This window comes from Panthera tigris, chromosome B3 (genome assembly GCF_018350195.1).
Source record: "Panthera tigris isolate Pti1 chromosome B3, P.tigris_Pti1_mat1.1, whole genome shotgun sequence".
Lineage (NCBI taxonomy): Eukaryota > Metazoa > Chordata > Mammalia > Carnivora > Felidae > Panthera > Panthera tigris.
The window spans coordinates 59,373,371-59,388,472 of record NC_056665.1 but is presented as its reverse complement, the minus strand read 5'-3'; the positions used below and the strand labels follow the sequence as shown (position 1 = coordinate 59,388,472).

Genomic DNA, 15,102 nt, shown 5'->3' with positions numbered 1-15,102 from the left:
TCTATCGAGAAAGTTCCCTTCTACTGAGAGCTTTTTTTATCGTTAATTAAAAAATGTGTTATATTTAGTGTTATATTTAGTCAAATGCATATTCTGCATTTGTTGATAGGATCATGTGATTTTGCTTTTTTAAAAAGCCTGTTGATGTGATGGATTGCATTGAATGATTTTAATTAGATTATGTTAATTGATTTTTGAGTGTTGAACTAGTCTTGCATGCTTGAGATATATCCCATTTGGTTGTGGTGCATAATACTTTTTATGCATTGTTGGTTTCAATTTACTAATTTTTTTGTGGGTTTTGCATCTGCTCATGAGGGATATTGGTCTGTATTTTTTGTTTTATAATATTGTCTTGGTTTTGGTATTAGGATAATGCTGGCCTCACAGAATGAAATAGGTAGAATTCTCTCTGCTTCTGTCCTCTATTTTTTTTAAGTTTTATTTATTTATTTTGAGCGAGAGAGTGCACACAAGGGAGGAGGGGCAGAGAGAAGGAGAGACAGAATACCCAGCAGGCTCCACTCCATCAGCACAGAGCCCAGTGTGGGTCTCGAACTCACGAACTGTGAGATCATGACCTGAACCTAGATTGTGAATCAGACACTTAACTGACTGTGCCACCCAGGTGTCCCTCTCCATCTATCCTCTAAAAGAAATTGTAGAGAATTGGTACAATTTCTTTCTTAAATGTTTGGTAGAATACATCAGTGAACCCATGTCCGCATTGTGCTTTCTGCTTTGGAAGGTTATTATTGATTTAAATTCTTTAATAATTTCGATTATCTATTTCTAATTCAGATTGTGAGTTTAGCAATTGTGTCTTTCAAGGAATTCTCCATTTCATCTAGGTTATCAAATATGTGGGCATAGAATTTTTCACATTATTTCTTCATTATCTTTTTAATGTCCATAGGATCTGTAGTAAGATACATCTTTCATTTCTGGTATTGGTAACTTTTTTTCTTAGTTAACTTTGCTAGAGGCTTATTGATTTTATTGGTCTTTTGAAAGAACTGGCTTTGGTTTTGTTGATACTTCCCCCTCCCCCGATGATTTCCTGTTTTTAATTTTATTGATATGCTCAACTTTTATTATTTTTTTTTGCTTACTTTAGATTAATTTGCTCTTTTTCTAGTTTCTTGAGTTGGAAACTTAGATTATTGAATTTTTGACCTTCTTTCCTAATATGTACATTCAGTGTTATAAATTTCCCTCTAAGCACTGCTTTCCCTGCATACCACAAATTTTGTTAGATGGTGTTTTCATTTTCATTTAGTAAAAAGTGTTTTTTATGCTCTCTTGAGATTTCTTCTTTGACCTATGTGTTATTTAGAAGTGTGTTTACTCTCTATGTATTTTGGGATTTTTCAAGTATCCTTCTCTTACTGATTTCTAGTTTAATTACATTATATTCTGAGAGCAAATGTATGATTTTTTTCTTCTTTTTTAAAAAATGATTTCTATTAAATTTGTTAAGCTGTGTCTTATGGTCTAGAATGTAGTCTACCTTGGTGAATGTTCCATCTGAGCTTGAGAAAAATGTGTATTCTGTTTTTGAATGAACTAGTCTATAGATGTTGATTATGTCTAGGTGATGGATGGTGTGTTGAGTTCAACTATGCCCTTGCTGATTGGCTGCCTGCTAGATCTCTCCATTTCTGATAGGGGAGTGTTGAAGTTGCCAACAGCTAACATAGTAGAATTATCTATTTGTTTTTTTTTTTTTTTTTAAGTTTATTTATTTTGAAAAAGAGAGAGAGAGAGAGTGTGTGCATGCACACATGCAAGTGAAGGAGGGGCAGAGAGAGAATCCCAAGCAGACTCCATGCTGTGAGCATGGAGGCTGAGCAGGGCTTGATCTCACAAACTGTGAGATCATGATCTGAGCCAAAACCAAGAGTCAGAAGATTAACTGACTGAGCCACCCAGGTGCCCCAAGTTACCTATTTCTTTTTGCAGTTCTGTTTCATAGTTTGATACTCTGTTATTAGGTACATTATGTTTGTTAGCTTGGAGATTTGACCCTTTTATCATTATGTAATGCCCTTCTTTATCCCTTTATAACTTTCTTTGCTTTATCCCTTTATAACTTTCTTTGCTTTGAAGTCTTTTCTGTCTGAGGGTACCCAGGTGGCTCAGATGGTTAAGCACCTGCCTTGGGCTTAGGTCATGATCTTGTGGTTCATGTGTTCGAGCCCTCCATCAGGCTCTGCGCTAACAGCTCAGAGCCTCCTTCAGATCCTCTTTCTCCCTCTCCCTCTGACCTCTGTGCACACTCTCTCTCTCAAAAATAAATAAACATAAAACAAAAAAAAATTGGAGTCTGCTCTGTCTGAAATTAATGTAGCCACTCTTGCTTTTGATTTGTGTTAGCATGGTATATTTTTCTCCATTCATTAACTTTTATTTTATTTTATTTTTTAAATTTAAATCTAAGTTAGTTAACATATAGTGTAATAATTTCAGGAATATAATTTAGTAATTCATCACTTACATATATATAACACCCAGTGTTCACATCAAGTGCCCTCCTTAATGCCCATTGGCCATTTAGCCTATCCCCCCACCAACACCCCACCAGTAACCCTCAGTTTGTTCTCTGTGTTTAAGAGTCCATTATGGTTTGTCTTCATATCTGTTTTTATCTTATTTTTGCTTCCCTTCCCCTATGTTCATCTGTTGTGTTTCTCAAATTCCACTTATGAGTGAAATCATATAATACCTGTCTTTGACTGATTTATTTCGCTTAGCATAATATACTCTAGTTCCATCCACATTGTTGCAGATGGTAAGATTTCATTCTTTTTGATTGCTGAGTAATATCCCATCATATCTATGTATGTATTTTGTGTGTGTAAACATTGGGGTGCATGTGCCGTTTTGAATCAGCATTTTTGTATTCTTTGGACAAATACCTAGTAGTGCAATTGCTGGGTCATAGGGTAGTTCTATTTTTAATTTTTTGAGGAACCTCCATATTTTTTACCAGAGTGGCTGTGCCAGTTTGCATTCCCACCAGCAGTGCATAAGGGTTCCCCTTTCTCCCCATCCTTGTCAACATCTGTTGTTCCTGAGTTGTTAATTTCAGCCATTCTGACAGGTGTGAGGTGGTATCTCATTGTGGTGTTGATTTGTATTTCCCTGATGATGAGTGATGTTGAGCATCTTTTCATGTATCTGTTAGCCCTCTGGATGTCTTCTTTGGAAACATGTCTATTCATGTCTTTTGCCCATTTCTTCACTGGATTATTTGTTTTTTGGGTGTTGAGTTTGATAGGTTCTTTATAGATTTTGGATGCTAACCCTTTATCTGATATGTCATTCTCCCATTCTGTCAGTTGCCTTTTAGTTTTGCTGATTGTTTCCTTTGCTATGCAGAAGCTTTTTATCTTGATGAGGTCCCAATAGTTCATTTTTGCTTTTGTTTCCCTTGCCTCTGGAGACATGTCAAGTAAGAGGTTGTTGCAGCCAAGGCCAAAGAGGTTGTTGTTTGTTTTCTCCTCCAGGATTTTGATGGCTTCCTTACGTTTAGGTCTTTTATCCATTTTGAGTTTATTTTTGTGTATGGTGTAAGAAAGTGGTCCAGGTTCATTCTTCTGCCTGTCGCTGTCCAGTTTCCCCAACACGATTTGCTGAAGAGACTGTCTTTTTCCATTGGATATTCTTTCCTGCTTTGTCAAAGATTAGTTGGCCATACGTTTGTCCATTTCTGGGTTTTTTATTCCTTTTTTTTTTTCCTGATGTTTTATTCATTTTCTATGAGAGAGATAGAGAGACACACAGAGTGCAAGTAGGGGAGGGGCAGAGAGACAGGGAGACACAGAATCTGAAGCAGGCTCCAGGCTCTGAGCTGTCAGCACAGAACCTGGTGCGGAACTCGAACTCACAAACCGTGAGATCATGACCTGAGCCGAAGTTGGACACCCAACCAACTGAGCCACCCAGGCACCCCTGAGTTTTCTGTTCTGTTCCATTGATCTATTTGTCTGTTTTTGTGCCAGTACCGTACTGTCTTGATGATTACAGCTTTGTAATACAGCTTGAAGTCTGGAATTGTGATGCCTCCAGCTTTGGTTTTCTTTTTCTTTTTTTATTAAAAAATTTTAAAATGTTTTATTATTTATTTTAGAGAGAGAGAGGCAGAGGTATGGGTGGGGGAGTGGCAGAGAGAGGGAAACACAGAATCCGAAGCAGCTCCAGGCTCCTAGCTGTGAGCACAGACCCTGACGTGGGCCTTGAACTCACAAACCGCAAGATCATGACCTGAGCCAAAGCCGGACTCTCAACTGACTGAGCCACCCAGGTGCTCCTGGGGTTCTTTTTCAACATGGCTATTTGGGTTCTTTTCTGGTTTCATACAAATTTTAGAATTGTTTGTTCTAACTGTGAAGAATGCTGGTGTTATTTTGATAGGGATTGCTCCATTCCTTTACTTTTAATATTTATGTGTCTTTATATTTAAAGTGGGTTTCTTATAGACAACATAAGTTTGAGTATTGTGTTTGATCCACTCTGACAGTCTCTTTTAATTGGTGCATTTAGACCATTGATGTTCAAAGTGAGTATTGATATATTTGGATTAATATCTATCATATTTGTTAATGTTTACTACTTATTGCCCTTGTTTTTTTCCCCCTATTTTTGTCTCCACTATTTTTCTGCCTTTTATGGTTTTAATTGAACATTTTGTATGATGCCATTTTCTCTTGTTTCTTAGTGTATCAGTTACAATTTTTTTTTACTGTTTTTTTTGTTAGTGATTGCCCTGGAGTTTACAGTATAATCTACAACTAATTCACTTCCATTAGAAATTTTTATTTTATTTTATATATAGAGAGAGTGGGGCAAAAGGAGGGGGGGAAGAGAGAGAAAGAAAATCCCAAGCAGGCTTCACATTTATCACAGAGCCTGACACAGGGGGCTTGATCCCACAACCCTGGGATCATGACCTGAGCTGAAATCAAGAGTCAGACACTCAACTGACTGAGCCACCCCGGCACCCCCCAAGTCCATTAAAAAAATTTTTTTTTTAGTTTATTTATTCTGAGAGAGGGAGAGGGAGGGACAGAGTGAGGGAGAGGAGAATGAAAAGCAGGATCCACACTGACAGTGCATAGCCCGACTTGGGGCTTGAACTCGTGAACCGTGAGATCATGACCTGAGCCAAAATCAAGAGTTGGACCCTTAACTGAGTGAGCCACCCAGTTGCCCCAGCCACCCATTTTCAATTAACAGTATATCACTTCTTGGGGCTCCTGGGTGGCTCAGTCGGTTGGGCGTCCGACTTCGGCTCAGGTCACGATCTCACTGTCCATGGGTTCGAGCCCCACGTCGGGCTCTGTGCTGACTGCTCACAGCCTGGAGTCTGTTTTGGATTCTGTGTCTCCCTCTCTCTCTGACCCTCCCCCGTTCATGCTCTGTCTCTCTCTGTCTCAAAAATAAATAAATGTTAAAAAAAAAATTAAAAAAAAAAACAGTATATCACTTCAGGGTGTGAGTGAGGTATAGTATGAGCACCTTATAATAATAAAATAATCCTAATTCTTCCCTCTTGTCCCTTGTATCATTGCTGTCATTCATTTCACATGTATAAGCATACATAAGTATATATACATGTTGGTATACCAACACACAAGATATATACATAAGGGTACATAACTAAACACATTGTTGCTATTGTTATTTTGAGCTAGCTGTTACTAATTAAGAATGAGAAAAATAAAATTTTTTTTTTTACCTTATTCATTCTTTGATCCTCCTTTTGGTGGATCTGATTTTCAGATCTGTTTTTCTTCTCTCTAAAGAAATTTTTTTTAATGTTTATGTTTTATATTTGAGAGAGAGAGACAGAGTGCAAATGAGGGAGGGGCAGAGAGAGAAGGAGACGGAACCTGAACAGGTTCTAGGGTCCTAGCTGTCAGCACAGAGCCTGACGTGGGGTTTCAACTCATGACCAGTGAGATCATGACCTGAGTCGAAGTCAGATGCTTAACTGACTGAGCCACCCAGGTGCCTATAAAGAACTTTTTTTAACCTTTTTTGTAAGGCATGTGTACTGGCAACAAATTCTTTTAATTTTTTTTAAAGTTTATTTATTTATTTTGAGAAAGAGAGAGAGGGAGAAGGAGTGGGGGGAGGGAGGGAGAGGGAGAGACAATCCCAAAGTAGGCTGTGTGCTGTCAGTGCAGAGCCCAATGCAGGGTTCAGTCTCACAAACCATGAGATCATGACCTGAGCCGAAATCAAGAGTCAGACACTTAACCAACTGAGCCACCCAGGTGCCCCAGTTTTTTAAAAGTAAGCTCTATACCCAACGTGGGGCTTGAGCTCAATGTATTTATACCCTCAATGTGAAGCTTGAACTCATGACTCCAAGATCAAGAGTTGTATGCTCTACCCACTGAGATAGCCAGGTGCTCCTCTCAACCCTTAAGATATTTTACTCTACTCTCTTGATTGCATAGTTTACTGGAGTATGGGTGTAGTTCTTATCTTTGGCTATAGGTAAGATGTTTTTTTCCTTCTGGCTTCTTTCAGGATTTTTTCTTTCTCTTTGATTTTCCATAGTTTGGAAATGAATTCCTTAGGTGTAGTTTTTGGGGGGCATTTATCTTGCTTGATGTACTCTGAGCTTCCTGGATCTGTTACTTGATGTCTGACATTAATTTGGGGAATTCTCGGTTACTATTTTGTCAAATATCATTTGTTTTTCTCTATTTCTTATCCTTCTGGTATTCCCATTATGTGTATGTTGCACCTTTTGTAATTATCCCATAGTCCTTGGATATTCTGTTCAGTTTTTTTTTTTCATTATTTCTTCTCCCTGCTTTTTAGTTTTGGAGGTTCCTGTTGAAATACCTCACGCTCAGAGATTCTTTCCTCAGCCATGTCTTGTCTACTAATGAGCTCATCAAAGGCACACTTCATTTCTTTTAGCGTTTTTGATCTCTAGCATTTCTTTTGGTTCTTTCTTAGGATTTCCATCTCTCTTCTTACATTGCCTATCTTGCATGGTGGTTTTTTTTTTTTTTTTTTTTTATGTGTTAGAGCTCTTAGTATATCAATCATAGTTGTTTTAAATTCCTGTTCAGATAATTCCAACATTCCTGCCATATATGGCTCTGAAGCTTGCTCTATCTCTTTAAATTATGTTGTTTTTCATTGTGCCTTGTGATTTTTTCTTGATAGCTGGACATGATATGATGTATGAGGAAAAAGGAAGTTTGTAAATTAGTCATTAGTAATGTGTGAGAGGGGAGAGAAAGCATTCTATAGTCCTGTGATTAGGTCTCAGTCATTTAGCACACCTGTATCTCTTAACAGTGAACTTCACAAGTGTTTTAGTTTGTTTCCTCCCCCCATCCCACCTTGGTTGGGAGAAGATGCTAAAAGTGGGCAGGAGTTGGGTATTTCCTTTCTCTCAGGGTAGACTCTGATAATACTCCAGCAGGTTAGGCTCTGGTTAACTTGTTCTCCTAAGGGCAGGAGTATTTCAGAGTAGTTCTTTTTCCCTTCCCCTTCTGGGAAGCATGAGGAGATTTTTCTCATATTTACTGAAGACCTAGTCAAGCTCCTGGATGTAAATCTCTCAAAATAGTGGGGGTGGTCTCCCTTGAAGGTATTTTTTAAGACTGAATTTTTAAAGAATTGCTTCACAGTAAAATTGAGAGAAAGGTACAAAGATTTCCCATATATTCTTCTGCTCCCACACGTGCATAAACTCTCCCATTATTAACATCATTCAGCGGAGTGGTACATTTGTTACCAAGGATGAATCTACACTGATACATTATAATTACCTAAAGTCCATTGTTTGTCTTACAATTCACTCATGGTTTTGGACATTGTATGGGTTTGTACAAATGTATAACGACATATCCATCTTTATAATACACACACACACACACACACACACACACACACACACACATCTTTTAAAGTTTATCCATTCATTCTGAGAGGAGAGAGTCATGCAAGTGGGGAAGGGGCAGAGAGAGAGAATCCCAAGCAAGATCATGATATGCAAGATATGCAAGTTCAAACTCACGAACTGCAAGATCATGACCTGAGCCAAAGTCGGATGCTTAACTGACTGAGTCACACAGGTGCCCCAATATATAGAGTATTTTTACTACTTGTGTTCTCTTTATTCATCACCTTACCACCCTCAAATGTGGCAGTTATGAATCTTTTTGTCTCTGTAGTTTTGCCTTTAACAGAATGTGGTGTATTTGGGATCATACAGTATGTAGCTTTTCAGATTGACTTCTTTCTCTTAGTATTATGCAATTAGTTTTCCTCCATGTCTTTTCATGGCTTGATAGTTCATTTCTTTTTTTGTGCTGAATAATATTCCATTGTCTGGATGTATTGTAGTTTATTTGTTCAATTAGTGGAGAACATCTTGGCTGCTTCCCAGTTTTGACTGTTCTGAATAAAGCTTCTATAAAGACTCATGTGCAGGTTTTTGTCCACACTGAGCCCCCATCAATTGGGCAATTACAGTTCAGGTTTTCCTACCTTTGTACTGGTTCCCATTGTGGTTTCTGTTCTTGACTTTCTATTCCAGTAAGCCATGACTCCTTGTATTTCTCTGTCTCTCCAGTATTGAGGTCAGCAGTTTGCACTGTGTCCTTGCCTTGTAAGGAACCTAGAAGAGTTGTTGATTTTTTAATCTGTTCAGATTTTTACTTGAAAAGACAGAATGATGACTTTCAAGCTCCTTATATGTGGAAATTGAAACTGGAAGTTCTGAACTACTTTTTTAAAATGAAAAAATAGTGCATAAAAAAGGGTATTTATATGATTTTAAAAAGTAAACTGTTTGGACGGAAATGCAATGAAACATTTAAATCTCTTTTCCATTTTAGACCTTCGTTCTTCAGGCTTTCTCCCTAGAAGAAACCACTATTAATAGTTTCATGTATATTCTTCCATAGATAATCTTAGCATGTAAAAATGTATGTGTGTACATAACCTTTTTCTAAAAAAACAAATATGTTGAAGCATATTCAACATGTAGTGGACCTTGTTTTTCTTACGTCTTAACAGTTCATGTCATATCATCATGCAAAGATCTATTTTAATTTTCTTATGGTTGCATATTATTTTGTTAGAGATGTATGTTATAATTTATTTTAACACCTCTCACCTCCTCATGATGAACATCTATGATTTTATTTAAAAGCATGAAAAGTCATAAGTGCCCAGTTGAAGTCATTGTAGTCATGTGCATACATCCTTGTAATGTGTGAGTGTATATGTGACATACATTCCTAAAAGTTACCTCCTTAATATTAGTAAGTACATATAACTGTTTTATAACTTGAGTTTTTTCCCCACTCCCTTAGAAAAATGCCTAAGAAGAGAGAAAATGGGACTGGATGTAGAAGGTCAATGAGATTACTAAAAGTAGATCCTTCAGGAGTGTCATTACCAGCAACCCCAACCCAGCCGACATTAATAGCAGATGAAAATGTAAGAAAGTGCAAAAACAATATGTTACTCAATAAAATAGTGAAAAATTTGAAGTGTTTGAAACTAGATTAAAAAGTCATTAACTTATGTTCAATTTTTACTTAATTTAAAAAATGTTTATTTATTTTGAGAGGGAGAGAGAGAGTGTGAGTGGGAGGGAGGCAGAGAGAGAGAATCCCAAGCCGACTTTCACTGTCAGAGCTGTCTGTGCAGAGCCTGATGTGGGGCTGGATCTCATGAACCGTGAGATCATGACCTGAGCCTAAATCAAGAGTCAGATACTTAACCAACCAGGCACCCCCGTACTTCATTAATTTACTACTGCTGTTTATAGTTTAATGATTAAGATTTCAAAGTCATAAAAACTAGTTTGGATTCTATATTTCTGCAAGCTTACCTGCAGTGGAATTGTGGATAAATTACTTAACCTTTCTGAGCCCATTTCCCCATATTTAAAGTGGTAATAGTATAGAAACTTCAAAGGGGTGTTGAGGGGGTTAAGTGAAATAGTATCTGTAAAGTTTCTTCTGTTGTGTTAAGGGCTTAGTAAGTAATCAATAAATGGTAGTATTAATGTTATTAATAATAAATAATATGTTATAATAGTGATAGCCCTTTGCTGTGGTATAACTTTGTACTTTTAGTGAGTAGAAGGAGTTTTATTTATGAAGTTTATTGTCTAAATCAGATTATAATTATGTTTTTTATTCAAGAACACCTATGGTTTTTAATGCTTTATATCTAAGTGCTTAATTCTAAATTGGAAGATAGCACTAATTAGACTGGTGCTTTGGGAGCTAATTGCAAATTAAGGTACTTGGGAAGAGTAGCTTTCCAATTTTCCTGAAGTTTCACTCATGATAAATGTATTTACATTGAACTCATTCCACACAGCTAAAGCAGAACTTTTGTGAAATGATACTTAAACTTGCTGCATGTGATGTATATTTTGTATTTTTGACTCTATTCTTTTGTCATTCATGAAAACATTGTTTGTTTTAACATATTGAAATGATTTCACCATCCATGGGTTACAACCTAGGATTTAAAAAAACACTGGCAGGGGCGCCTGGGTGGCTCAGTTGGTTAAGCATCCGACTTCGGCTCAGGTCATGATCTCATGGTCCGTGGGTTCGAGCCCCGCGTCGGGCTCTGTGCTGACAGCTCAGAGCCTGGAGCCTGTTCCAGATTCTGTGTCTCCCTCTTTCTCTGACCCTCCCCTGTTCATGCTCTCTCTCTGTCTCAAAAATAAATAAATGTTAAAAAAAAAAATTTAAAAAAATAAATAAATAAAAATAAAAAAATAAAAAAACACTGGCAGGGTGCCTGGGTGGCTCTGTTGGTTGAGGGTCCAACTCTTGGTTTCAGTTCAGGTCATGATCTCATGGTTTGTAGGATTGAGCCCTGAATTGGACTCTGCACTGACAGCGCAGTGCCTGCTTGGGATTCTCTCTCTCTCTCTCTCTGGACCTCCCCGCTCACGGGCACGCTTGAGTGTGCACGTTCTCTCTCTCTCTCTTTCAAAAATAAATAAATAAACTTAAAAAAACCCACTGGCATAGAATAATAACTAACAAATTGAACTGTTCTGAACCAATTCCTGTCAACTCCTCTTTTGGCAGTGTAACTTTGGACAAGGTAGCTTCTCTAAGTTTCATTATAATTTCTTTAAAATGTGGTATCTCATTCACTAGATTATTGTGAGTATTAAATGGGATAATATATATTATTAGCTTACAGGATACCTGGCAATCATTCATTGAACATCATTTTTGGATACTGTTGATGTGTCACCTATGTTGTTGGTATCAAAAGTAAAGTAGTGAAAAACATTCCAGGGCAGAGCAAGAGTCAATCGGCCTTTTTATTTCTCATTTTATTCTTGATTTTCTTATTTTTTAAAACAGCCTTTGTTACCTCCTGGGCCTTTAGAAATGACGCCTGAAAATCGAGATGATGACAACGACCTGTTTAAAGGATTCCTACAGACTTGGGCAGAAGTGAGCAAGGTATCACTTGGGAGGGCTTATAGCTTTGAGAATTATCTGTTAAGGAAATTTCAGTATATATATTAACTTAGTACTTTGGTCTCTTTCATTGTTGCAGACAAGTATTAAGAATACTGAGAAGGAGTTATCTAGCATTAAAAAGTGAGTTGAAATGCCTTGTCTTTGTTTTATATTTTCTGAAATCTTTAAGTTAGACTATATACCATTACAGGAGGTTTTGAAAATGAGGTGGAAAAAATACCCATAATATTTCCACCTAACAACTGTTGTTTTTGTATGTTTCCTTTTAGGTATTGCCATATGTAATACCATTATGATATAAGCTTCATGAGTGCAGGGATTTTGTTTCAGTAACCAAAATGGTGCCTGGCACTTAATATGTATTCACTCATTGTTTAATAAATGAATGAATACACATACATTTTTAGTTTATTATGTTCTAATGTATGTACACGTTTATATTCTGCTTTTTCTTTAACATAGTTACATTTATTAAAGTCTTTAAATTTATTGATTAATTGCATATTATTTAGTAGGTGGCATTTACTTAACCTCTTCTTCCTCTCCTGATATTTAGAATTCTTTTTTTTTTCTTTTTATTTAAAATTTATTTAATAAATATAGAGATAGACGGAGAGAGACAATCCCAACCAGGCTCTGCACTGTCAGTGCAGAGCCTGATGTAGGGCTCAGTCTCATAAATAGTGAGATCATGACCTGAGCCGAAATCAAGAATTGGATGCTTAACCGACTGAGCCACCCAGGTGCCCCTGGAATTATTTTCAATTTAGTTTTGTGTGTTTAGTTGTGTATTTAGTTATATATGTGCTTGTGTTTAAATGTGATAGTGTGTTAGTTCTTTAGGATAGATTCCAGAAGTGAGATTACTGAGTCAAATATTATGGACATACATTGCTGAATTGTTTTCTGAAATCTTTTTTTTTTTTTTCTGAAAATTTTATATGAATTTACTCTGCCACTAGCACTATTAACGAATGTATATGTTTGACTAGCCTGCTACCTTTTATAAGTGAAGAATAGTATCCCATTTTTTAATTTGATTTCCTTGGTTACTAGGAGGTTAACTATTTATTTACTGTGTCTTTTTTCTTTTCTTTTTTTTTGAATTATGTTTTAGTTATTTTCACTATTGATTGGCTTTACTTCTAAAATTTAATTGTTTTCTCAGCTATAAAGCCAATTTAAATGGCATGGTCATTAATGAAGATACTGTTCATAAAGTTACCAAAGGCCCAATACTCTCTGTGGCTCTCCACCCATCAGAAATTAGAACTTTGGTGGCAGCTGGGGCCAAATCTGGGCAAGTTGGACTTTGGGATTTGGTAAGTTATTATTAATTTTTTGAAGACAATAAAGTTTGACTGAAACAAATAGTCTACAGGAGAATAGCCTAGAGCCATGTGTTTGTAGATGTTACTTGAGATTTATAGTTTTGTGCTTTGTGATTCCAGACATTAGAGATCTGGGGAAATTTTAGTTGGCTTTCTAGAACTTTAAAATTTTTAGTTTGAATATCACTAGTTACCAGGACATAAATTAACTGCCAGGAAACTCTGTTACGACTTTAATTTTTTTTTTTTTAACGTTTTTTAATTTATTTTTGAGACAGAGAGAGACAGAGCATGAACGGGGGAGGGGCAGAGAGAGAGGGAGACACAGAATCGGAAGCAGGCTCCAGGCTCTGAGCCACCAGCCCACAGCCCGACGCGGGGCTCAAACTCACAGACCGCGAGATCGTGACCTGAGCCGAAGTCGGACGCTTAACCGACTGAGCCACCCAGGCGCCCCAACGACTTTAAATGTATATATGAAAAAATCATACAAAGTTCTTAGTTTACTACTTATGTTTAAAATACAGTTTCCAAATGGGAAAAAGTATCTTTTCAGGGATATGCTTAGGATGATCCCATTCATTTTTTTATGAGTCACAGATACTGAATTCCACTCATTGTACGTATAATTCTGCATGGATTGCTTTTGATAGTTACAAAATTGAGAAAAGCCAAGTTAACGTTCTCTGAATTTATTTTTTAATTGGGAAAGTAGAACAAAGACCTGTTTCTTAACAGATTTTGTGAGAAGAAGAGAGAAATAAAAACCAAGTTCTCTCTTGTTTTGGGAGAAAAGGTACTTCCTTATTTTGATAAGGTGTGAATGAGGGTAGGAGGTAAAAGTATCTGGTAAATGAAATAGAAGAGAAGTGGGAAGAGGACTAAGAATAGTATAAGGTTGTACAAGCTAAGAGATGAGTTTTAAGGATTGGAGTTTGACAGGGCTTCTTGTAGAGAAGTTAAAAAGAATGAAAGCAGAGAAAAGGCCATTGGTTTTGAAAATGGGGTACCATTAGTGAGTTGAGAGAGTAGCTTCAACAAAGAGGTAAGGAACACAGACTTTGAGAGAATAAAAAATAATGGGGTAGTGGAAGAAATGAAAACAGTGGATAAATACCATTGGTAGAAGAACTTTGAAAAGGAAAAATAGAGAATTAGTATAGTCAAGTGAAGATCTTTTCAGGGTAGATCAATCTGTACAGAGTTGAAGATATGTAGAAAAGTCCCTTTGTCATGTCTTTCCTGGTGACTTCAAAATCTGTATTACTATGTCTCTATAGTCCGGTATCCTTTTTTTTTTTTTTTTTTTTAATGTTTATTTTTGAGAGAGAGAGAGAGAGAGAGCGCGAGGGAGGGGCAGAGAGAGAGGGAGACACAGAATCTGAAGCAGGCTCCAGGCTCTGGTCTATCAGCACAGAGCCCATCACAGGGCTTGAACCTACAAGCCGTGAGATCATGACCTGAGCTGAAGTCAGACACTTAACCGACCGAGCCACACAGGTACCCCATATAGTCTGGTATCCTTAACAACTTTCTAAATTTCCCAGATCTTTGGCTGTGTCACATTAACAGCTTGAGCAAGTCTAAAACCTAGTACTTTTGCTGCCCTGTGCTCATGTCCCAACTCTCTAATTTTTAAAAAAAATTAACTTTATCAAAGTATAATTTAGATATTACAAAATTCACATATTTCAAAGTACAACTTAATGATTTAAAAAAATTGTTTTAATAGATATTTTTTAGAGAGTGAGAGGGCACAAGCAGGGGAAGAGCAGAGAGAGAGGGAGATACAGAATCCGAAGCAGGCTCCAGGCTCTGAGCTGTCAGCACAGAGCCTGCTGTAGGGTTTGAACCCACGAACTGTGAGATCATGACCAGAGCCGAAGTCATGCTTAACCAATGGAGCCACCCAGGTGCCCCTAACCCAGTGATTTTTAATAGGTTTAGTGAGTTGTGTAACTTCACCCTCCAGCTTTAAAACATTTTTGTCATTCCTAGAAGATTCCTATTGGCTAATTACATTTAATCTCCCAGCTAATTACCCTTATACCCAGGGACATCTTCTTAAATTTGACCTTTTTGGACATGTCATATAAATAGAATCATACAATATGTGGTCTTTTATGTTGATTTCTTTCTCTTAGCATAATGTTTTCAAGGTTCATTTATGTTTTAGTATGTATCAGTATTTCATTCTTTTTTAATTGTTGGACAATACTCCATTGTTTGACTATACCACATTTTGTTGATTCATTTTATCA

The 15,102-nt window shown here is 36.9% G+C and overlaps 1 protein-coding gene across 4 annotated transcripts in view; it reads left to right on the top strand.

Moving 5' to 3' along the window:
- Window positions 1-15,102, top strand: part of WDR76 (WD repeat domain 76) — a 61,215-nt gene that overhangs the window by 15,757 nt on the left and 30,356 nt on the right. For all 4 annotated transcript variants that reach the window (XM_042988990.1, XM_042988988.1, XM_042988987.1 and 1 more), the window contains 4 exons: window positions 9,354-9,480; window positions 11,388-11,489; window positions 11,587-11,630; window positions 12,679-12,832. In XM_042988990.1, the coding sequence (XP_042844924.1) occupies window positions 9,354-9,480; window positions 11,388-11,489; window positions 11,587-11,630; window positions 12,679-12,832 (427 nt within the window). The remainder of the gene's footprint in view (window positions 1-9,353; window positions 9,481-11,387; window positions 11,490-11,586; window positions 11,631-12,678; window positions 12,833-15,102) is intronic.